This window comes from Euleptes europaea, chromosome 12 (genome assembly GCF_029931775.1).
Source record: "Euleptes europaea isolate rEulEur1 chromosome 12, rEulEur1.hap1, whole genome shotgun sequence".
NCBI lineage: Eukaryota > Metazoa > Chordata > Lepidosauria > Squamata > Sphaerodactylidae > Euleptes > Euleptes europaea.
In genome coordinates this window covers 65727446-65751059 of record NC_079323.1, presented here as the reverse complement: position 1 = coordinate 65751059, position 23614 = coordinate 65727446, and the positions used below count along the sequence as shown (strand labels likewise).

Below are 23614 nucleotides of genomic sequence, written 5' to 3'. Positions count from 1 at the left end.
AGCCACAAGAATGACTGTGGCTTGATTCACCTGAGGACCTTGGGAAGAAGCGGGAACGGAGGGAAGGCATATAGAAGCCCCGATGGCCATGGTGCCGCGAGTGCATCTGTCTGCTCTGCTCCCGCTTGGATGTATCTGGTGTAATACCTTGGGAGTTGATGGCTTTTGTTTGACGCGAAGAGATCTACTAGGGGCATTCCGCAATGAGTTGTCAGGAGATGGAAAACGTCCTGATTCAGAGCCCACTCCGCCTCGTTGAGGTTCTGTCTGCTGAGCCAATCTGAGTTGACGTTGAGAACTCCCTGAATGTGCTCTGCTGTGATGGAGTATAGGTTGGTCTCCGCCCAGGACAGGATCTTTAGTGCCTCTTTGTGTAGAGCAGAGGACCGGGAACCCCCCGCTTGTTCAGGTGAGCTTTGGCTGCCACATTGTCCGTTCTCACCAGCAGGTCTGTCCCGGACAGATGGTGTTTGAAGTGCAGGAGGACGTAATAAATTGCACGAATCTCCAAAGCGTTGATGTTCATTTGCTTCTCTTGAGTTGACCATGTGCCCTGTGCCGAATGACCCTGCAGGGTGGCTCCCCAGCCCGTAAGGAATGCATCTGTGAATAACTGCAACGGTGTTTGTCGTATGTAATGGACCCTTTTCTGGAGATTTTCTGGAATGGTCCACCACTTGAGGATGCGTCTTGTCGTGGTTGAAAGAAGTAGAGACTTGTTTCTCTTTACCAGGATATCCTTCTGGTAAATATTCAAAAACCACTGAAGAGGCCTGGAGTGTAGTCGTGCCCACTGCACCGCCGGAATACAGGAAATCATTAGACCCTGTAATTTTGCCAGGGTCATGAGGTGGACTGTGGTTGCTTGCATAGTTGTCCTCGCGAGAGTGCAGATCTTTTGGATTTTGTCGTGTGGAAGGACAAGAGAGTTGACGACGGTGTCGATGTACACCCCTAGATGGCGCAGATGTTGAGTGGGGTTGAGTTGGCTTTTCTTTTGGTTGACTAGAAAGCCGTGGCTGTCCAATAACTGGAGCACGATGTTTGTGTGTTGGATGCTTTGCGCTCTTGACGAGCAGATTAGATGTCGTCGAGGTAAGGGTGGATTCTTATGCCCTCCTGATGCGCTAGGGCTACCAGGGTCACCAGGACCTTGGTAAAGACTCGAGGAGCTGACCCCAGACCGAAGGGTAGTGCCTTGAATTGAAAATGATGACTGTTGTGTAGAAACCTTAGGAAGCGTCGATGGTCTGGATGAATGGATATGTGCAAATAGGCTTCGGTTAGGTCCACAGAGGTTAAACAATCTCCTGGTCTTAAGGCTTCTGCTATGGAGTGTAGACTCTCCATCCTGAAGCGTCGGTATGTTACATGCCTGTTCAGGTATTTCAGGTCGAGGATGGCCTGCCATCTTCCGTCTCTCTTTGGCACTGTAAAGAACACGGAATATATGCCCGACGATTGCTCCGAGGGGACCACATATTCGATGGCCTTGATCTGTAACAGGTGCTGGATGGCAGCTAAAGTTCTGAATCTTTTTTCCGACTGACGAGACACAGGGGACACCACCAGACGATCTCTTGGTCTTTTGTAAAACTGTATTCGATAGCCGTGAGTGACAATCTGTAATACCCAATGGTCTGGATGGGAAGTGGACCATTGGTTGTTGTGAGGTTCTCCAGCCAACCTCGGCAATCCCAAAAAGTCACTCGCTCAGACAGGCAGGTCTAAAGCAGGTAAACGTTTATTCAGGAGCTGCAGGTACAGCATAAGCAATCCACAGGTTCAAAGCTGCTAATGACCATCCAGTCTACAAAGCATAACTTTAAGCACAAAGCAATCCCAGGTGCAAGATCAAGCAGGCCTGGGAATTGGGAGATAACAGTGCCTGGTGGGAAGCAGGGAGTGAGAAAGCCATAATACTGAAGTTGCCTGCTTGTGACTCAAGGTCAGAGCAGGGGGGAAGGCAGGGAGCGGGGATAGTTTGAACAGCTCAGGGAAACAAAACCGAAAGATGCTCTTGAACAGAAACGGGCCTAACTCATGTCAAGAGTCAAGTGGACCGCACGACTCCTGACAGTTGTGAAAGAGGCTGAGTCTGCCCCCCACTGGTTGTTGTCTGGCGTCACTGCCTTGGTTGACGAAAGGACTTGTCGCCTCTGTCACTTTGAAAATTCTGGGTTCTGGGGGAATTTCTAGAGAAACGTCCACCCCTACAAAAGGAACCCCTGCCATAGCTCCATCGGCCTCTCCTCTGGTCTGGCATATATCACGCATATAGGGTGGTAGTCCAGACTATAGCTGCCCTGGACACGAAGGCAGATGTAATTGAGGAGCTAATGGCTAAAGCTGAGGCTTCGTGGGCTTTCTTACAGGCCAGTTCAGTCTTTCTGTCAGCAGGATCTTTAACAGAAACCAACCCTTCCTCTGTGACTGCATCAGAGGAATGCACTAGAGGGATCTTTAATAAATCAGCAGCACTACTGGCCACGTTATACAGTTTTCTAGTAGCCTGAGGGAACTGTTTTCCCGCCATGGGCTTATCCCATTCCCCTTTTAGCAGAGACAAAAAATAATCAGGTACAGGTACCACCTTATCAGTGACAGTATATGAATGAAAGAACTTTGCCCCTTTCTTTTTCTCTTGAGAAGGGGTAGAATCATCAGCAAGATCTAGTGCAGCCAGGGCTTTTATAAAAAATGGCTGAAAATCCTCAGCCTCAAAGAGCCTGGTTTGTTTGGTTGGCTGGGGTAAAGGGTCCTCTCCTTCTGAGGAGAACTCGCCCTCTTCTCTGTCTGAATCATCATTATCAGAGGAGAAAGGTGATGGATCTTGCCCAGATTGCCGGGGTTGGGAGGATGAAGCCGCCTTTAGGGCTGCTTTCGTGGGCCAACCGCCACCCCCCCTTCAATGTATGCGGGCCGGTCTGTTCCCCGCAGCCTGCCTGGCTGTTTCCCCGAGGACCGCGAAGGTTTTGATCTTGAGCTGGAGCTTGCATGCCGGCTTGCATGCCACTAAGAGAAGGGGCCAGGGAAGGAAGCTGAGCTGTTCTCAGTCCCTCAGTAAAAGCGTCTTTAATTAGGGATGCTAGCTCCGCTCGTAACAGCACGATTTCTCCTGCGGCCGAAGCGGCCGGTTGCGGGGGAAAGGGGGGGAGGGAGATTACATTACTGGCTTCTTGGACACTCCGTCCGGGATCTTCTTGAGGAGAGACGCCTACGGCCTGAACCACAGGATTAACGACCGAAGTCGCTGTTTTTCCCCGGCCGTTCCCGGTACCAGAGGATCGAACTTTGTTCCCGGGGGGTTCAGCCGCAGCTGACGCGTGGGCACAAGCAACTGTGAGGAGGTGTTTGGCGCCATGATGGGATGAGCTGCCTCTCTTGCGCTTGTTCCCTGCTTTTTTAGTTTTGCCTTTCAAATCACCGGAGTGAATGTCAGAAGGCAGATCCTGGGTGAGAGGCGTAGCCTGCAGTAAACCCGGATCCAAATCTCCCTCAGTGATAAAATTATCAGAACACTCAGTCGCCATTTTGTTTTGGCGGGAGAATTACTACTCTGTCCTGCCTCAGAAGACAGAGAGGACAGATAAGAGATAGAGTAAGAATAAAGGTGTTTTTTTTTTTTTGAATAGTTAGGATAGAATAGAATTGGAAAATAATAAGAATAGAATAGGTTGTTCTATAGCTCAGGGAAGAGAGCTGTGAGTACACTGCTCTCCCGGACGATGCAGGAACAAGGCTGAAAAGGGCGGGGGCGTTCCCTCCAGAGATAGGCAGTTAAAATTTTAGGTCCTGCCTCCCGGAACAAGAGGAAGAGGAAACACCCACACTTAAGATGGCCTCCTCTCCCAGAGCAAGAAATACGATCTTCTGTTGACTATTTATTCCCTTAATATGTTGTTCTGTAAAAATTTTAAAGCAAACAAACTATTCACCTTTTCCTGGTAAAGTTTATGAAGCCAGTTTGCTGCTTCCTTCTCATCCAAAGGGATATCTTCAAGAGGAAACCTCCTAGTTCGTTCAAAGAGATTTTATTAGAATAAAAATAATCAGAATATGTACATTCAAGCAGCTACACAGGATACAGCAGGAACTAGCACACTTCAGAACCCTGAACCCTTATTGTAGATAATAATTGGGCAGGTGGCAATTGTTGAAATTCAGTCATCTTTTTTCTTTTCACTCCCAAAAACCCTTTCCAAGACTTGCATTTTTAAAAAAAGAGAAGGCATGAAAAATGTTCAGGTGTTTGTATACCTCTGAAAAACAGTGTTTGCACAAAATACAATCAGTCTACCTAGAAGTTTATTTTCCTAACTGGCTCCAAAGAGAATAATATATCTGCATAATCTAAATGTTCAGGCTGAGACTGCTCTCTAGTGGCAGATTTATTGCTGTGAGTACAATACAGGATTTTCAATTATACCTATGTTAAACTGTTTTAGGGAGTTCAGTATAACTAGTTAGAATAGCTAGGGGTTAATGCTATCTAGCAAAGGGACGTTAAGTAGTTTGAGCCATTGAAATGTACCTTATAGATTGGCTATATGTGCCACTTGGGTCAACTTTAGATGTTTTGCAAGCCTTCTGTCTAAGCAGAAGGGCACCCTGGAGGTTCACCCTTAGTGTTGCATAGCCTTTGGGAAAGATTCTACTTAATTAGGAATAAGTGAGCTTTTGCAGGGTTGCTGTGGCAAACAGAATAATATAGAATAATATAGAGGTTCTTTATATTGCCTGGCAGCTGTAGTTCAGACTGCCATCACAAGAATGGGGATTGGTTGGGTGCAAGAAGTTCTTAACAAATTGTGCCTCAGTTCTCTAATAACAACAGCCATTCTGAGCCCGGTTTTGACCGGGGGGAGTGGGATAGTAAGTAGAAATTATAAATAAATAAATAAATAGTCTTTAATTTGTACAAAAAGTACAATGTATTATGAGGGAGACTGAGTTTACCTGGTTTCTTCTCTTAGATCCAAACAATGCAGTCAAATCTTGGGTAAGGAGGCACAAACTCTTAAATTAGCTAGACATTATGAAAGAAACTCCTGCTGTTCATACACACACACACACACACACACACACTAAGGAGTAACAGATTTATGGATTGCAACTGGGGTACTGTAGCTGGGGAATGAGACAGACCGAACTAAAATTGTATAGCTCTCACTCATCCCTTCATCCCTGGGAAGGAACAATTTCAGCTAGGCCTGCAGTCAGCCCATTCAGAAAATATTGCTTGAATTAGTTTTTAAATACTTTGAGATGTTCAATCACCATCTTGTTCTTCAGTAGGCCTAACCAAAAAAGCCCAGGCAACTGGACCCTAGAACTTCAAACTCATACTATTATTAACCTTTGGAGAGGTACGTTTCCCGAGTCCCTCTGATAATCAGCATGTAATAAGAGTGATCTACACTTTTCTATTTTTTAATAAATATGTAAAAGACAGCCATAAAAGTGTATGGAACTTTATGTAAACACTCTTGGGGACCGCACAGATTCTTTAAAGCCTATAAGGAACCAAACTAAAGCAGCAGCCAGAGCAAAGTATTTTTGAAAGAATTCATGCAGTGCTGTGTTGCCTATGATTATCACACTCAGATACTAAATGCAATGAGATTCTTCTAAAAGTAACACAAAAAGCTAGAGGACCTTACATCCCTGTGGAAAGAACCTAAGTAATCATGGTAGCTTCACTACCATTTTTGATCACAGCGACAATACCCAAATGTATGGCACACATCTCATCCCCAACATCACATGCTTACCTGACACACATATCAGCTTCATATTTCTTCCCATAAAGGATTCCTAATAAGGATGGGTTCTTATTTCCTCTGAAGTTTAATGTTACATCATACACTGCTGAAACTGTTCCAAGCAATAAGACATCTATTATTTCAAGCTTCAGACAGCCAGGATTCATTTATTATCATAATGAAGAACACACAGTAGGATATAAATGGAATGCACCGAGAATGGAAGCACCCTTCAGTGCTCCAGTGACATTGTTCTACAAGCCCAACAATGCCCAAAATAGAACTGTGTTGAAGTCACACTAAATGACCCAGGGTCAGTCACCCTCTTCGTAATTAGCTGGACATGAATCTCTAGCATGTTTAGGCTTCATTTGGTACATCATGATTAAACCACAATTTGTTCATGAAGTGAATGAGCTTCTTATCAACAGTTGCTGTATTTTCATCATTTCCCCCATCTTTTTCCTGATGTGTCAGGGGAGTCTTCCATTTCATTCCAGTTTGTTGGGCTGTCTGAATTTGGGTGCTTTAACAAACAGGGGTGTATTACTTTCTCTGCAATATTAATTTTAAAACACTGTTAGCCCAGACAATACTATGTCTGAAGTCATGTTTGTTTCTTTTCAAATGTCCTGAATTCTAAACCAGGATTAAAGCATCATGCAGGCCGGGCACCATCCATCATACCACTGGTCTGGCACAGTCCAGGTGAGGAGGCAGGCCATCGCCCCACCAGGAAAAGTTCTGGTGGCCATAATGGCCAATCTACCCCAATAATTAGTTTCCAGAGAATGGATATTAATTTTGTTACTCAGAGGAACACAAAGATTTTACATACTGAAAGGGAAATTTTGCACTTTAAATATATGATACATTTTATAATCCAAGCAGCTGAGAGGTTAGCTAATATTCTTTGAGAAGGGACCATGGCTTGGTGGTAGTGTATCTGCTTAGCATGTAGAAGGCCCAGTTTCAATCCCCAACATCTCCAGTTAAAAGGATCAGGTAGTAGGTGATGTGAGAGACCTCGATCTGAGCCCCTGGAGAGCAGCTGCCAGTCTGAGCAGGCAATAGTGATCTTGATGGGCCAATGGTCTGATGCACTATAAGGCAGCTTCATTCTTATCTTGCAGAAAGGGCACTGAATCAAAGACAAGGATTGGCCCAGCTCCAACACTTTTCAATGTGTTGCCAATGTTCTCATAGATTAAATACCAGGCACATAAACACCATTGAAATCAGCAATGCTTAGTAAGCACTTAAGTGCAAATATGCCTCTTGCCAATTTTACTGAGACTTACAGATCACCCCTAAATTTTCCCAGACTGTGTCCGTAAATCCAGCATTGATTTCAGATTGCAAAAGAAAGCTCTGGAGACCCTCATCGGTGAGTACTTAAAAAGTATATATTACTTTCTTGAGAGACAGGAGAAGTGAGGGCAATGTACTTGAAGACTGTTATAAAATAATATTAATCTTTCCTCAGTGAGAAGAGGACAGGGCAACTTTCTAGGTCCTTCTAGCCCCCAAATTTACTGTATTGTTGCCTTGATACTGTTAACTTTCAAGACATTGTAAAACATGACGCCCATAAATACTGTTTAGCCAGCCACCTGTCCTATTTAACAGCCTGATCTGTGTGGTGTAACACACACACACCTCTCACATGCACGCTGGGAGTGCTAATGAGGCAATGTTTGCACACCACCTTAGAAATGTGAAGTGCTAAGTAGTATTATTAATTAATCTATTACGATTATTTACAAAATCAAATCTAGCTGTTTAAATAATGTCAACATAACCAATCGATACAGATTTTTCCATATTTTTTTAAATCTAGCAACCAACAATAAAGAACGTGCTGAATGATTGTATTAATAGTGCTGCAAGAAAGGCTAAGGAAATATAGATACCTGTTCCCCGGAGACACTGGACAGCGGTAGTGAAGCCTTTGGTTCTGGGTAACAGATGATATTTCAGTTTAGGCAATCCCTTAGATTCTGCCACTTCCATACTGATACGATGCTTGGTCTCTGTAAAACGAGTTCCTTCACAATACAAGAGAAACTATGGCACAAAAACCAAGAAGGGAAAACATCCAGTGTTACCGTTTAAATAAAGAAATTATAGTTCATATGTGACTGATCTAAGCAAACTGCTATGACCCATGACCCAAATTTAGAAGCCGCTACATCAGAGGAAGAACTGCTGGATACTAACAGCCCAAAGATTGATTGGTTCTTCCCTGAACCATCTCAGGAGGCAGCCACTGGAGGATCTCTTTCATACAGACATTTCTATAGTTGATGGAGAAACTAGACTTCCTCTATTGCCTGCACCAAGGAATGTTTCCCTAACAATGGTGATCCCTTTCCTAGAAAGTCCTTCAGAGCCCTGGCATTTCATCTTCATCCAGAAAAGGCAACAAATACACAGAAAATCAATTCATCACTCCTTTCCAACTGGGATAAATTCTTCTTGCCCATATATAGTCAGACTTTTGATAACAGATGCCATAAAAATTAAGATTTAAAGGAGTTCTGGCTATATGTCCATCATAGTGATGGATAGTGGTGGAATGAGGGTATACAGTACACTATGTATTAGACATGAACCCAGTAATGGTTCATTATAACTAGACTATGAAAAAACCCTCACCAGACAAGACTATGCCTTTCACCACTCTGTTCAAAATACAGAAGAAATGCTGTCCAAACACTCACCCACATATATTCTGGATAATCAGCCAACCGTTTTAGCCCTTCAATAACAGTGTCTCGATCTTCTTCCCATTTCCTTCTGCAGAAAACAATCTCTAGGAAGTACCACGTCCAGCCAATTAGGGGCACACACAGCAGCTCTTTCTTAGCCAGAACTTTTGAGCTCTGAAAGGAATACCACAAAATGGTATCTATTTCTTGATCTACAATGGTCCATCTAGCTCAGTAAGCCCAGTTTCTCAGGCAAAGAAGGGACGTTATGCATACATGCTTCCTGTTACCTTTTAACTAGAGATGCCAAAGGCTAAGACTGAACCTGGGACTTTGTACACATGTAGCATGTCTCAAACACATGAAGCTGCCTTATTCTCAATTGAGGCGAGTAGAAGAGATGGTTTTTGTACCCTACTTTTCTCTACCTTAAGGAGCCTCAAAGCAGCTTGCAATCGCCTTCCCTTCCGCTCCCCACACCAGGCACCTGTTATCTACACAGTCTGGCAGCAGCTCTTAAAGTGTAAGGCAGAGGTCTATCACCTTCTATCTGATCTTATTTCTTTTAACCCAGGACCATCTGCATGCAAACCAGATTCTGCCACTGATCCTTGGTCCCTCCCCTCATACTGGAGTATTCTACCACTGAGAGCTTCAACCACAGAGCCACCCAAGAAGTTACTAGCCATACTAACTTTGCTCTGTTTGTCCTACTGGACATTTAAAAAAACAACTAACTCCTTCTTCCAAACACCAACACAAAAAATAAGAAGTTATGGCTTACTAAACAGTGTTACAGTTTACTGAACAGTAAGCTCAAAGCTATGACCAACTCACCCCCAATACACCAAAGCGCTCTGTCATGGTCCAGCCACACAGGAAATCTATTTCATAGTTGTGGTTCAGGATAACGATGACATGCTCTTTCCCAAACTTATCCACTGCAGCCTGGTCTGAGAATAACGTGCATTCTGTGCCTGACCACCATTCCAGCAACATCACTAACTCTAGGTCACAAAAAAAGAAACAAAAGATTTGGTATTACATCATATTTTGCCATATCCATTTCCTTCCTGGCCTCTTTTCAAAGTTGCTGTCAATTGTGCAGTTGCATTGCTTCTGCTTAGTATAAACCCAATCTATCACATGCCCAGCCCAGGACTAATTTATTGTAAACCACAATTTGAATACTGGAATCCCAGCTTCACTTTTAAAGGTAGCACATTCTAGACTTCAGAGGTGAAGAGATGTTTTACTATGTACTGGGCAAGTTCCCAATATATGTTTGAATTTTTAAAAGGGCAAAAAAAACAATGAGCTACACACAAGAATCTTTGGTTTTAGTTTCTTTTTTCTCATACAATGCTCTAGCATAAGGAATAGAACAACCCTTCAGTGAGGAAGATCATCTCTGGCTCCAACACTTAGATCTCAGTGCCAAAAAAGGTCCTCTTTATATTAATTTGGGGTTGGTCTTGCTTTTCAAAGATACCACCCGTAAACATACTTTGGAATTCCATTGTTTTCACTTGGAGAGAGATGTAATTCAGTCAACAGCTTAACTAAGTTGGAGCAAATAGGAATACTCCATTCTTCCGCTCTTTTTTATTTTTTTTATAGATGACAAATTGTGGTTACGGATAAGCAGGGTTTCCATTTAACTCAGGATCTGAAGCCCACTTCAAAACCTGAAGGATTGAGGGTTGATCCTATTTGCCCACTCTCAACTGAGTGTGGTTAAGCAAAATTGGTAGCATTACACAAGCACTATCTTCAAGCTCCATTCCAATAAACAAGTTGTCTATGGCTTGCAAGAAACCTGTGCTTCTTTTAAAAGCATTACTTTAAACTCTATGGGACATATAAGGGCTATATTTCCTGTTGAGAGTATTAATCAATTTCTGCCTCCACCTGAATTTACACAGCTGAAGGCAGATAGCTGCATTCCTTGTTGTTATTTCCCTGCAATGTAACCTTCTGATGCCATCTGAAGCCTCTGCCTTTGTGTTTGCCTTTCATAAGGAAATCTAGTTGGAAGTGGCACAACCCGAAGGAGCATACAAAATGTACTCTTCTTTTACCAAGTGCTCCAGCCAACATAAGATAGCTTAAGGGTGAAAAAGAACACAACAGTGCAAATAATTCTAAAGAAACAGTTACAGCTTGAAGTGCCAAGGCTGGGAAAAGCCCAGAATCATCGCTGCCTGGGCTACTGGAGATCTGATATCTAATTCATCTAATAAGCTGAAATTCTTTTTCGCTTCAAGCAAACCTGCCCCCTAAAAATGTGAAGATGGCTCCTGGTGAATATATCCAGCACTAAACTTTACACATAACAGTGTAGTTTTAAACAACAGAAGAGTGGAAAGTCAGAGACATGCATAATTTATAATGGCAATATACTGTACAAGAATTGGCTAGCCAATTAATATGAGGTAGGCAGCAATTAAGCACACTGCTAGTGAGTTCAGGGTTTAAATATCTCTGCTTTAAATGCTTTTTACAATCTCATATTCTAATAGCTTCAGTTTTGTGTTACTTTGCTTATCACTAAGTCTTAAATGGAATTATTTAGCTCTCACCCTAGGCAAGGTTTTCAGCCCTCAACAGGGCCGGATCTGGAGGGGCAAGGGGGGTGCCTGTCCCGGGCAGCAAGCCAGGGGGGCAGCGGCAGCAGCAGATTATATAAAGAAAAAAATATGTATATAATATAAGGGGGGTATCACTTTGTACTTTTGCCCCCTTCTAAAAAAATGTAAACCCGGACCTGGCCCTGAATTGTAAAAGTGTTCAAGAGTCACAAGTTTGGATCATACACTGTAAGATTCACGTAGAAAGAACTATTTCTAGCAGCCACTTGTACATTCTTCTTCATCTTTGAAGTCTGATGCTTGAAACTGTTCTGTACATCTGTTTTTTGTAAGAGTGACAAAACGACACTAGATGTTTTCTAGCAATGAACTTCACAATCTAAACAATAAACAAGAAAACAGAGACAGATAGTCCTAATACCTTAAGCGTGCTCCTTAAATGGGCCAGTTATGAAATGTGGCCAAGGAAGTTTAGAAGTCCTAGTCCTGGGTCAGCCAAATTCATAGTCTATCAGTGGCCATGATAGCTAAATCAGTGGCCATGATAGCGAAATTGCATTTTCAAAGCAATTCATCCCTGACTAGCAGATGCTCAGGAGTAACAACAGGACAGAGCTGTTGTCTGAACTTCCCAGAGGCATCTGGCTGGTCACCACTGCAAACAAATCCTTACATGACGCATCTTTGGGTCTGAACCAGTTCAACCACTCCTATGGTCTTTGTAAGGGGGTGAAAGGCTACCAGATATTCTTTTGTATTAAAAGAATAACCTCTCTAACCTTGAGGGCTGTGGACTGGCAGGTTAGGGGTATTTTCATTCTGCACCAATAAACAAAAATCTGAACACTTGAATAGCAGACAGAACATCAGCTAACGTTGGGTGGGAAATGCCACTGTAGTTCTTTAGGCAATGTGCAAAATGATCCCTAAGAGAAACAGGGAACCACTCTATAATTCTGTAGACCGCAATATAGAGAAGCCTCACAAAAATAAAACAAATCATTGCCCATTTGAAAAGACTTATCACTACAGACAACCACCGAACAAGCGGACCTCTAAAAAGCACAAGTCATTTGAAGATAACGGGATGAATAGGGCCGGAATACAGATTCCTCTCATGAATTAAATATGCAGCAAAGTGTTTTCTCTAGGCAGGAAGTCAGACGAAACATCAGTGCTGCTTTACAACAGGAAAGAGCTTTTTCACAGAAGTGCAGCATTGATAATTTTAGTTAAGAGCTACTCAGCAAGAGACTGAAGCCTCCTGAGGGAGCGAGTCTGTGAATGACTTCCACACAGCTGGCATCCCACAGCAGCAAAAGGGATTATGATTCCAAAATTACTTCATCAAATAACTATAGTGCAAGATGGTATGCCATTTATATATAGTTTCCTTTATAAGACAAAATTAAAGGTATTCCTGAATTCAACTCTAGGAAGTAGATTCTCCATCTAGAGAGGCTTGTTTTGACTGCAACCACTGTCAGCGGCTACAACCAACAGATCACTTCACATCACCTTCAGCTAAGGCAGTTCACCTGAAAGTCTAGTGATGTGTTTTACAGAGTGATGCACTGTGTGAAACAACCCCAGGACACAACATTCTCCAGAAATGTATATGGACCACCAAAATTATTTGACCTTATCCATCCATCCATCCATCCAAATGGCAACTTTGGGATGTAACTTGATGTAGGTGCAGTGGTTAGAGAGACAGACTAGAGCCTGGGAGAGCCAGGTTCATATCCCTAGTCTGCCATGGAAGCTTCCAGGGTGACCTTAGGCCAGACACAGACACTCAACCTAACCTACCTCACAGGGTGGTTGTTAGGATAAAATGGAGAAGAGGAGAATGCCATAACCCACTTCTGGTTCCCACTGGGGACAAAGGCAGAGTATAAATGAAACAACATAAAATTTTCAAAACTAAAAAAATTAAATCAGTACATTTGCAACCCATATTCAAAACTGCTCTTTGATAGTCCAAGAGGTCTTCTGCACCAGGCTTCACCATAGGTACTGTCTATTGCGTTCTTCGGTCACACAATAGCCTGGTTTCCCCTTCCCAAAGCTGGAGGAAACACAATATGTTCGCCAGGTCAGTTCAGTCCGGAGGAGACTATTCTCCAAGGTCTCAGGAAAAGGCTCCTTCCCAGCTCTTCTACCAGTGATCTTTTCCTGAAGATGCCATGGACCGAACCGACTGACTTTATATGCATACCAAAATGATTCTGTCACTAAGTTGTTGCCTCTGTGCCCACAAGATTCTGTGCTACAAGCAAGTATCACATCAACCCACCCAGCTGACAGATATTCCACCTCTCACTAAAATGGTCACCTAGTGAACATGAACTGCACTGTTCTTTGTAATTCCCCCCCAGCACTGTTAAATCAATCAAATCCACCCAGAACAGGAGCTCCAAATGGAAGGTGGTATTTGCACACTATTCATAGCACAGCTATTCTTGTCGTATCAACATTCTCAGTGTAAGCAAAGGAAGCAGATATAAACAGAAGGAGAAAAAGAGACCTAACCATTATACAAAACTTAAATTCCCTCAAAACCAATTTTAACAAACCGAGGACTTGATATTGAGAATTACTGACCATCAGTAAAATTACTTGAATGAAAAAAGACCCTTTGGAACTCATTTAGATATAACCAAACTGCTTCTAACGGTTTCAACTTAACTAATTTTCTAGTAGCCTTCACAAGCTTCAAGATAAAAATAACGCTCTTTTCCTTCTGTTCTTGCCAGATTACTGGAAGCTTCCAGTTCTTCAGCATTTTTCAAATCTTCAGCTCACTGAGAACAAGAGACTCTAGGCAAGTTGGTATAAAAATGCTGCACAGAGCACATGCATTGGCTGTTAACCTTCCTGTACTTGAGGAGGAGGGCCAGGGATGGACTGAAGTCAGGGAATCTTAGAAGCAAGCGGTCTCTAATTGACTTGCTCCTGGAACAACTGAGTCAAGAAGAAGAAGGTGCAGTCAAGTCACAACCAACCTATAGTGACCTCAACATACAGCATTCTAGGCAAGAGATGAGCAGAGTCAGTTTGCCGTTGCCTTCCTCCATGTAGCAACCCCAGTCTTCCTTGGTGGTCTCCCATCCAAGTGCTGACCATGGCTGACCTTGCTTAGCTCCCAAGTCCTGATGAGCTTGGGCAAAACTGAGCTATTCAGGCTGCTGAGTCAAACAAAAAGCAATTAAGCAGCCGCTTCACTGCAAGCCAAGCTGAAAAGATTATTTTGAAACAGTCTGGAATATCAGCTTTCTCCTTAATATTTTTTCAAATACGAGAATAGTCCCATCTCCTTAGGACAGGCTCTAAATAAGAATGTAGGAGACTATTTTCAAGAACCTTACACTCTTGCTCCAAGTTTACAGCTTATGTCTCAATGTCCCAAAACTCAGTGAGGGATATTTAGGATTCCACTAATATTTTTAAGAAAGAAAAGAAACCCCTTTTCCCCAGGAGGGGATGATGTTAGAATGAGGCCTGTTGGGAGCAGGGCACTAATGCCAGAGGGGGAAAAATAGAACTGCCTGTTTACTTGGCACACCTGCTGAGTGGAAGGAAGACTGTGCTACCTCAGATGCGCAGACAAGTAGCTTTCTGTGGGGTTGCAAGGGGAAGGAAATAAAGAAAAGGTAACAAATCCTGGCACAACTGCTCTAAGCTCCAACTCAAGAGAGGAGTGGTGCATTCCTCCAGCTGCTGCTTCTTACCAAGTGCGCACCAAGGGTTTGACTCACTCCCTCTGCCTACTGGTACACTGAATATGTTTTGGAGAAAGAGAGACTGGGGAGAAGAAAAGAGATGGTGCCTGCAGGAGTGATCCCCCAGACATTGCTCGTCTGTCCAGCTACACATCACTCCCACTACCCCAACACTTGCATGCACACCTGTCTCATCAGGCTCCTCCTGCTCCCAGGAAACCATGCCCCACAGTCTGAGAACCTCAGGTGCCAAGAGCAGCCATCCCTCATCGTTTACTGGACAGAATTCATAGCATACTCACGGCTCCACAATGAATAGGAAAGGCGACAGTTTACGCGTCGATATAACTGCTTGTTTATAGGCCAGAGGATTAGCGTGCATAGCTGGATGAAGTTAATGATGAACCCACTCACAACGAAGACAAACCCAATCAGGAGGTGAACAATAAACTGGGTCTTCAGAAATGCAATTAAGCCCATGGTAACTGCTTAGTTCCGTGTGCAAGGTCCTTCACTCAGAATAACAGTCCTAAAAAACAAAAACAAAAATAGCACTTAGCAAATAAAATATCCATCAATTAGAAGAGAAAATGTTACAGATTTCTCTTCTATTAACAGCAGGTGGAGAAGAAGCAAAATATTTTTACTTTGTCTTGAGGCCAATGCCATTCAGGTGTCTCTTAGCTGTGGGTCAAAACTTGTTTAACGCTATGCCATAGCCTATTTCCAGGCAAGACAAAATAGGCTGTATGCTGTGGGGTATTGTAGGAACACAAAACCAGCACACACAGTTCAATGCAATACGACTATATTAAAGTGCAAAATATCAAGTGAAATACTTAACTAAGGATGCTACTATTTACAATATATACAAGTACACAAAAATGCAAGGAGCAACATCAATTCTAAGGATTCAATTAATCAAGGTAAGTATTTCTAATATTGTTCATATGAATAGTATTGCATATATGTAGCAATGCTACAGGTAAGTGATACAGTCCACGTAGAGACAGCCGAGAAGGGGAACGTGTCGTCCGGATCGGTATCCACGTTTCGCTGAAAGCTTCATCAGCTGATACAATTCATTCAAAGCCAATATAATTATACAGGAAAGAAATCCTCCAACATGAATATTCCAAAGGCCAGGATGACTCCACGCATAATAAGTGCATCCTGGCCTTTGGGAATATTCATGTTGGAGGATTTCTTTCCTGTATAATTATATTGACTTTGAATAAATTGTATCAGCTGATGAAGCTTTCGGCAAAACGTGGATACCGATCCGGACGACACGTTCTAGTTTCCCCTTCTCGGCTGTCTACATGGACTGTATCACTTACCTGTAGCATTGCTACATATATGCAATACTATTCATATGAACAATATTAGAAATACTTACCTTGATTAATTTAATCCTTAGAATTGATGTTGCTCCTTGCACTTTTGTGTACTTGTATATATTGTAAATAGTAGCGTCCTTAGTTAAGTATTTCACTTGATATTTTGCACTTTAATATAATCGTATTGCATTGAATTGTGTGTGCTGGTTTTGTGTTCCTACAATAGACTATTTCCAAGCAATAGTAACAGGAGCTCTTGCTATCAGTCACAATCCAGTTCTTGTGTACTTGCAACTCTTTAGCAGTAAGTTGAATTTCCAAAATCCCAGGCTTCTGAAGGTCCATTATAAGGGATGATTTTGCATGAACTGCATAATAAAGAATGCCTTGCTTTTACAATTAAAATGTTGCTTTTAGAAGCACTTTGAAACTGTAAGAGATCTGGCACATTTAGTATTGCACAGGGCTGGCAAACCATCCAGAAAAAAAATCTGCTACTTACTAAAGGTAGGTTTCATCCTCCTCCACACCCTGTTGAAGGAAGCTGTTGAGAGAACAAAGTGTGTGCAGCTGGCAGGGATCAGATCAAATGCCTCCCCCATAAGGGTGCTTTCTGTTCTCATAGCTGCCAGCCCAAACCAGAGTGTGGAAGAAGCACCAAATATAAAAGTGGGACTGGGCACAACAACATCTTGATGGTGGAAATGCATGTTTGCATAACAGCACTCACGTCCACTCAAAGAACTGCTGCAAAATTAGCTGTTGTCCAGCGACCCCATATACCCTCAAACAGCAACCCTGCTTTACAGTTTCAGGACTATCCGTATTCTGGACATTAAAAAAACAATTATGTACCTAATCACTGTATCAAGAATATCTGGACCTGTGATCCAAACAGATAATTCAGGTTTGTATATACTATAGGCCCTGACCTGGATGGCCCAGGCTAGCCTGATCTCGTCAGATCTCAGAAGCTAAGCAGGGTCAGCCCTGGTTAGTATTTGGATGGGAGACTACCAAGGAATACCAGGGTTGCTGTGCAGAGGAAGGCACTGGCAAACCACCTCTGTTAGTCTCTTGGCATGAAAACCCAAAAAGGGGTCGCCATAAGTCGGCTGCGACTTGACAGCACTTTACACACACATATACTATAGAGCAGAATCAGCTCTATAGCCAGAGTATGAGGCTTTCTTACAAATGTGAAAATTCTACTCCTTATAAAGGCATGTGTATTTGTCCTAGTGGATATGGTCCCTTGGGGGTAGGGTTGCCAACTGCCAGGTAGTAGCAGGAGATCTCCTGCTAATTCAACTGATCTCCAGCAGATAGAGATCAGATCACCTGGAGAAAAATGGCCGCTTTGGCAACTGAACTCTATGGCATTGAAGTCCCTCCCCTCCCCAAACCCCGCCCTCCTCAGGCTCCGCCCCCAAAATTTTCCACCGGTTGCAAAGAGGGACCTGGCAACCCTACTTGGGGGAGGGATACAGGCTGGCTAAATTTCAGGAAAATCAGATGGAATAGCAGCAGTTTTTTAAAAATGGCAAGCAGTGGAGATTTGTCTCTCCTACTATTTCCCATAGGTTTTTATGATGATCAGACAAAACAACAGCTTTTCTATTTTGAAGTACAAAAAGTCAAAAATTCAAGTATATGCTTTTGGTTTAGGTTTTGAAAACATATTAAACACTTTAAATACCTTCCCCATGTTGTTCAACAACAAGATATAAGAAGGGGGCCCACACAGACTTGCAGGAGATAGGAAACCCTATCCCTCATTTGGCTCCCACGTTATTCCCCTCTTACTTGCCGCCGCCCCCCCCATGCTCCACCACCACCGTTGCCTTCTTTCTCCCATCACTGGTTTCTCCCTCAACACTCCCACCACCAATTTCTCTCTCTTTCCCCCTGCAGCTGCTTTCTCTGTCCCCATTTCCCCACCCTCAGGTACTTAATTTTTAAAATGCTTCATTATGGTGCTTCTAAGCAACCCATAATGTTGACCACGATCCTGTGAGAACTTGGTCAGCTTATTTACAATGTTTGCACAAGCATACATTCCTTATCTCTCTTTTTTGGGAAGGGGTCAATTTGGGGGATTTCCCTAGAAATCCAGGGCTTCCTTCCCAGTTTGTAGAGGCATCTTCTGTACCTGGCCTCATTGTGCAGACTTTTTTTATCGCACACTGAGGCCAAATTCAGAATGAGATTAACTGCTACGAACACTACTGAATTTACATTATGCATGCTCAGTAGCAGGCTGCCACAAGGGGGCATAGTGGGTGTAAATAATTCAGCTTGTAGATGCAAGGGGAAATAGTTCAATGAGCAGAGATCTGCTCAGTAAGGTGCTTACTTATCCCCAGAGAGGTAAAATTTTGCTGCCATCCACATGCCCAAAAGAAAAGCTGAACAGGGGAGAAAGAAAGGAAAGCAATAGCCTTGGCTTGGAGACTAAGAATGGGCAAGACAACCAAGTGTAAATGCGAGAAAGGAACTTAACCGGGTGTTTGGAAACAAAGTAAATTGTGGGAAGTGAAGACCAGCCTTGTGAGACATGAGCAAGGCTGTTAATTATAGGACGTTTTGGAGGTCATTAATTCACAGGGTTCTCATAAGTCGGAAGTGACTTGATGGCACTTAACCCACACACACACACGCATTGCAGGGTACATCTTGGGTATGGCAACCCTTTCAGTACCTGTCACACAAAAGTATCCTGGAGCATAGGACACAGCCTGATCAGCCACAGATGTGGCCTCAGTGCAGCTGCCACATATAGAGGCTGCTATGTCCTCCCTCCACTAACTCTTCAACAGAGCCTTGAATTGATGGATTACAGTGACGAAGCTTAGTGACACAAAGCTGGGAGGAAATTTTTGAACTTCTTCGCTGGCCCCTAAGCAGAGACAATGGTTTAAACCTAACAAGCAACCGTTTGTCATTATGCAAAGAAGCCATGAGGATCAGCAGGCTCAGCCAGCCAATGCAACACACTACCTTCTGTGGCAAGCTATGTTTTTGTCTTCTCCTGGATCTACAGTCTGCCCTTCTCATCGAACACCAAATCACATCATTCCTGGGTCCTGACTGACTGCTTTGCCACCTACAACTCACTTTATGCCATCCAAGTCAGCCCCCTATATGTGCTTAGCACTACAGCCTCCTCCTGTTATGAGTCAACAAAACTTGAAAAAGGTATATCCCAACAGTCGAGTTCCAAAATATGATTTTCAGTCACTCAATTCCTCCTGCAAAATATTCCTACTATAAAATGACAGCTTTCTTATTAAAAGGCAAAATTATTCTACCTCCTACTCATCAGTTGCTCCCTTCCAAACACCAGAATGCATCTTGTTGCATTTCACACCACCAAAAAAAACTGAGTGGGTTTTGATTCATTTCTGAGCCTGGCCTTGGAAAAAAAAGAAAAAGTAACACACTTAACCAGCCTAACACTATCTCAAGCAGGGACAACAATGTTTTTTAGAGAGGAGGGCCAAATGTTGATCCTTCTGAACATCCATAAGCTGGCTTGTAGGTCTCCTCCAGTTTATGAGGCACACCACATCCACTTCTGGTAGTGCATCACAAGGTGATCACAATCCTTTCTGTAGCCTGCAGAAGTTCTTCCAAACTGCATGTCAAACAGGACTTCCTGCTCCAAGTAAAAGGGCTGTGCTTTTCTGATCTAGAAAGTTATCTTCCCTCCCACAAATGTAGAGCTTAGTTGTATCTAACTGAATGCATTTTTTACTTAAGAGACAGAAAAGCCCCTTACTGCTCCCATGGTACGTGCTTCTTATAGGGCAGCGTTGCAAGTTGGCCTCATACATGCAGGCAATCTGAAGTGAAAGGGGGAATCCCATCTTATCCAAATGTTACAATATTTTTTTTTTCTGTACTGAACTACTTAAGACACTGAACTTCACAGTCCCCAGGAGAAGTTACTTCCCATCTTTCCCCCTGAAAATACTCCCAGGGTGTATACATGTTTAAAAATTAATCAATCACAGTTCATCACCATTGTCCTGAAAGACAGAAAGCCTTCTGAGCTATTTTTCTTCACAACGTGACATAAGCTTCTTCTTCTTGCTTCCCTCAATGTCGTTTCAATCTACATTTCAACTCACATGTAATCATCTTGCCATTCTTTCAGTCAGTACTTTAAGTATCACATGTCAACGTAACTACTGCTCCCTCTGGATGAACTATTTCAAGTCCAGTAACAGTAAGAAAGCAGCAACTAGGCAGCAGGAAAGCAAACTCTTCCACATACGGTATGTGGAGAAAGAGCCTTGGTTCACTTACCGTGAAGGCTTCTTCTGCTCGTAGGTAAGAAGGGCGTCTTCATTCTGGGTTATTTTCCTTTATTTGCAAGGGAAGGCAGGAATCAACAAAATTGTAGGCCTTCCGGTTCCCCGGGGGAAATGACCCCCTCCCATCGGAATGCCTCAGTAATTGAAAAGCTTAAAATAGTATTCATAGAAAAAACCCTTACAATTTAACCGTGAAAAAACATGTTTCCCCTCGATAGACAAGGTAGCAAAGGGGCAACCACTGGTAACAACACAACAAGACAGAATTAACGTGAACAACTTCACTCGAGACACCCTCCCTGTTTTGTTTTGTTTTTTAATGTGCTTCTGGCAGGAATTAGGGAGGGGAAGACGCCCTTCTTACCTACGAGCAGAAGAAGCCTTCACGGTAAGTGAACCAAGGCTCTTTCTCGCTCTAGGTAAGAAGGGCGTCTTCATTCTGGGACTTACCAGAGCTGTTAAAGAATTAGGGTGGGGATTTAGTCCTCCTGCACTGCCTGAAGCACTCCCAGGCCAAATGCGGAGGAATCTCTGGAGAATGCGTCCACCCTGTAATGTCTAGTAAAGGTCGACAAGGAGGACCAAGTAGCTGCATTACATATCTGTTCCAGTGACACTCTATGTTTAAAGGCCGCAGTGGTGGCTGCACTTCTAACCGAGTGCGCCGTGATGCTGGATGGGACTCTTACGCCGGAGTTAGAGTATGCGAAGGAAATACATGCCTTTATGGCACTGCTGATAGCCGCCCTGGACATAGCTCCGCCCTTGTTAGGAGCCGTCAAGGAAATGAAGAGACGCTCTGACTTTCTTATATGCTGGGTTTGTCTGATGTAAATATGTAGGGCTCTTTTTACATCCAATGAGTGCCACTCCCTCTCCCTTTGGTTGGAAGGGCTTGGGAAAAAGGTAGGAAGAACTATTTCCTGTTCGATGTGGAAGCGTGTATGAACCTTTGGGATGAAAGAGGGATCAGTACGAAGGATCACTCTGTTTTTGTGAAACACACAAAGCTCTGACCTTACAGAGAGAGCCCCAAGTTCTGACACCCTCCTGGCCGAGGTGACAGCCGTAAGGAACAAGGCCTTCATGCGTACCCACTTGAGGTCGACTGTTCTGAGAGGCTCAAACGGTGGCTTGGTCAAGGCTTGTAGAACAGTGCGCAGATTCCAGGAAGGAAATCTATGAACCACCGCCGGAGATGATAGTTTAACTCCTCTAAGAAAGGCACAGATGTGAGGGTGTTCGGTCAAAGGATACTTGGCCACTCGAGGTACCAGAGTGGCTATAGCGGCCAACTGACGCCTCATGGTGGAAACTTTAAGGCCGAGCTTCCTTCCCTCATGAAGAAAGGCTAAAATATCCGCAACTCCTGGTTTCAGAGGATCTTTTGAGTTACGGTGGCACCAAGTAGCGAACACCTTCCAGGTGGCTCCGTATATTCTTTGAGTAGCTGGTTTCCTAGAGGCCAAGATAGTGTCAACAATGCCGGAATTGTATCCTTGACCTAAGAGGTCCCGCCTCTCAAGTGCCATACGGTTAGTCGATACCACCCGGGGTCCAGGTGGCAAATCGGTCCTTGAATCAAGAGGTCTTGTCTGGATGGAAGCCGCCAGGGAGGTTGGGTGGACATCTGCTGTAAAGCCGGATACCATGGCCGTCTTGGCCAGTCCGGAGCTACCATTAGTACCTCGGCTCGGAGAGTCCAAATGCGTCTGATCACCCTGGGGATGAGAGGTAGAGGTGGAAAAGCATACAGAAGGCCGGTCGGCCACGGGGATAGGAGGGCATCTGTTTCCTCCCCCCCGGCTTGGTGATACCTGGAGTAGAACCTCTCGAGTTGGGAGTTGGCTGGAGTTGCAAACAAGTCCACTTGCGGGACCCCTAATCGGATGGTGATCTGATGGAAGACCTCCGGGTGCAGAGACCACTCGGCCTCGTCGAGGTGTTGTCTGCTGAGCCAGTCGGCCTGAACATTCTGAACCCCCTTGATGTGCTCGGCTGATATCGAGGCTAAATGGGACTCGGCCCATTCTAGGATCCTGGAAGCCTGTTTGTGCAGTGAGGATGACTTGGAACCCCCCTGCTTGTTTATATGCGCTTTCGTGGCTATGTTGACTGTTCTGATGAGAAGGTGTCTCCCAGCTAGCTGAGGACCAAAGTGCAGGAGGGCTTTCCAAATTGCTGTGATCTCTAGGAAGTTGGTGCTTTTCTTGAGATGTTTTGGTTCCCAGAGACCCTGAGCTGGTCGATCGTGTAGAGTCGCTCCCCATCCTGCTAGGCTCGCATCCGTAAACAACTGGACAGGTGTTTCGTGAATGTACTGAAGTCCTCGAGATAGATTTTCGGGAACCGTCCACCATTCCAGACTCGCACGGGCAGAGTCCGAAAGGCTGAGGAGTGTGTGTCACTTCTTGGCAATGTCCTTTTGGAACGGGCGGAGGAACCATTGTATCGGTCTCGCCCAAAAGCGAGCCCATGGTACCGACGGAATGCACGATATCATGTGCCCCTGGAGCTTGGCCAATGCCATGAGTCGAAATGTTGGAGCAGCTGCTGCCTGTTTGGCGAGTGAGGAAATGGATTCCACCTTCTCCGATGTGAGAATGAAGGAGCTGGTCATGGTGTCGATGACCACCCCTAGATGAGTCAGTCTCTGTGAAGGTATCAGTTGACTTTTGCTCCAATTGATCAGGAATCCGTGATCTTGTAAGATCTGGATCACAATGTTGGTGTGCACCCGACTGAGCTCCTTCGTGGGGGAGCATATGAGGATGTCGTCCAGGTACGGGTGTACCTGGACCCCCTGCTTGCGGGCCTCTACCATGAGGGTCACTAGGATCTTGGTGAAGACCCTCGGCGCAGATGTTAAGCCGAACGGTAGGGCCCGAAACTGGTAATGGTCGTCCTGGCAGGCAAAGCGCAGGAACTTCCTGTGACTCTGGTGGATGGGGACGTGGAGATATGCCACGGTGAGGTCCACCGAGGTCAGGAAGGCTCGAGGTGTCAAGGACTCTGAGATGGATTTCAGGGTTTCCATCCTGAACCTTTTGTAGATGACAAACTTGTTCACCCACTTGAGGTTCAGGATGGCTCTCTAGTCCCCGTTTTTCTTTGGAACCGTGAAAAACACGGAATACATCCCTAAGCAGTGCTCTGAGTACTC

The 23614-nt window shown here is 44.1% G+C and overlaps 1 protein-coding gene across 1 annotated transcript in view; it reads right to left on the bottom strand.

The window, feature by feature from the left end:
* Positions 1-23614, bottom strand: part of AGPAT3 (1-acylglycerol-3-phosphate O-acyltransferase 3) — a 52779-nt gene that overhangs the window by 8200 nt on the left and 20965 nt on the right. The window contains exons 2-7 of the mRNA XM_056858529.1: positions 15095-15321; positions 9314-9483; positions 8489-8650; positions 7679-7832; positions 5775-5877; positions 3939-4014 (exon numbers count right to left, since the gene is read on the bottom strand). Of these exons, the coding sequence (XP_056714507.1) occupies positions 3939-4014; positions 5775-5877; positions 7679-7832; positions 8489-8650; positions 9314-9483; positions 15095-15272 (843 nt within the window). The 5' untranslated portion in view covers positions 15273-15321. The remainder of the gene's footprint in view (positions 1-3938; positions 4015-5774; positions 5878-7678; positions 7833-8488; positions 8651-9313; positions 9484-15094; positions 15322-23614) is intronic.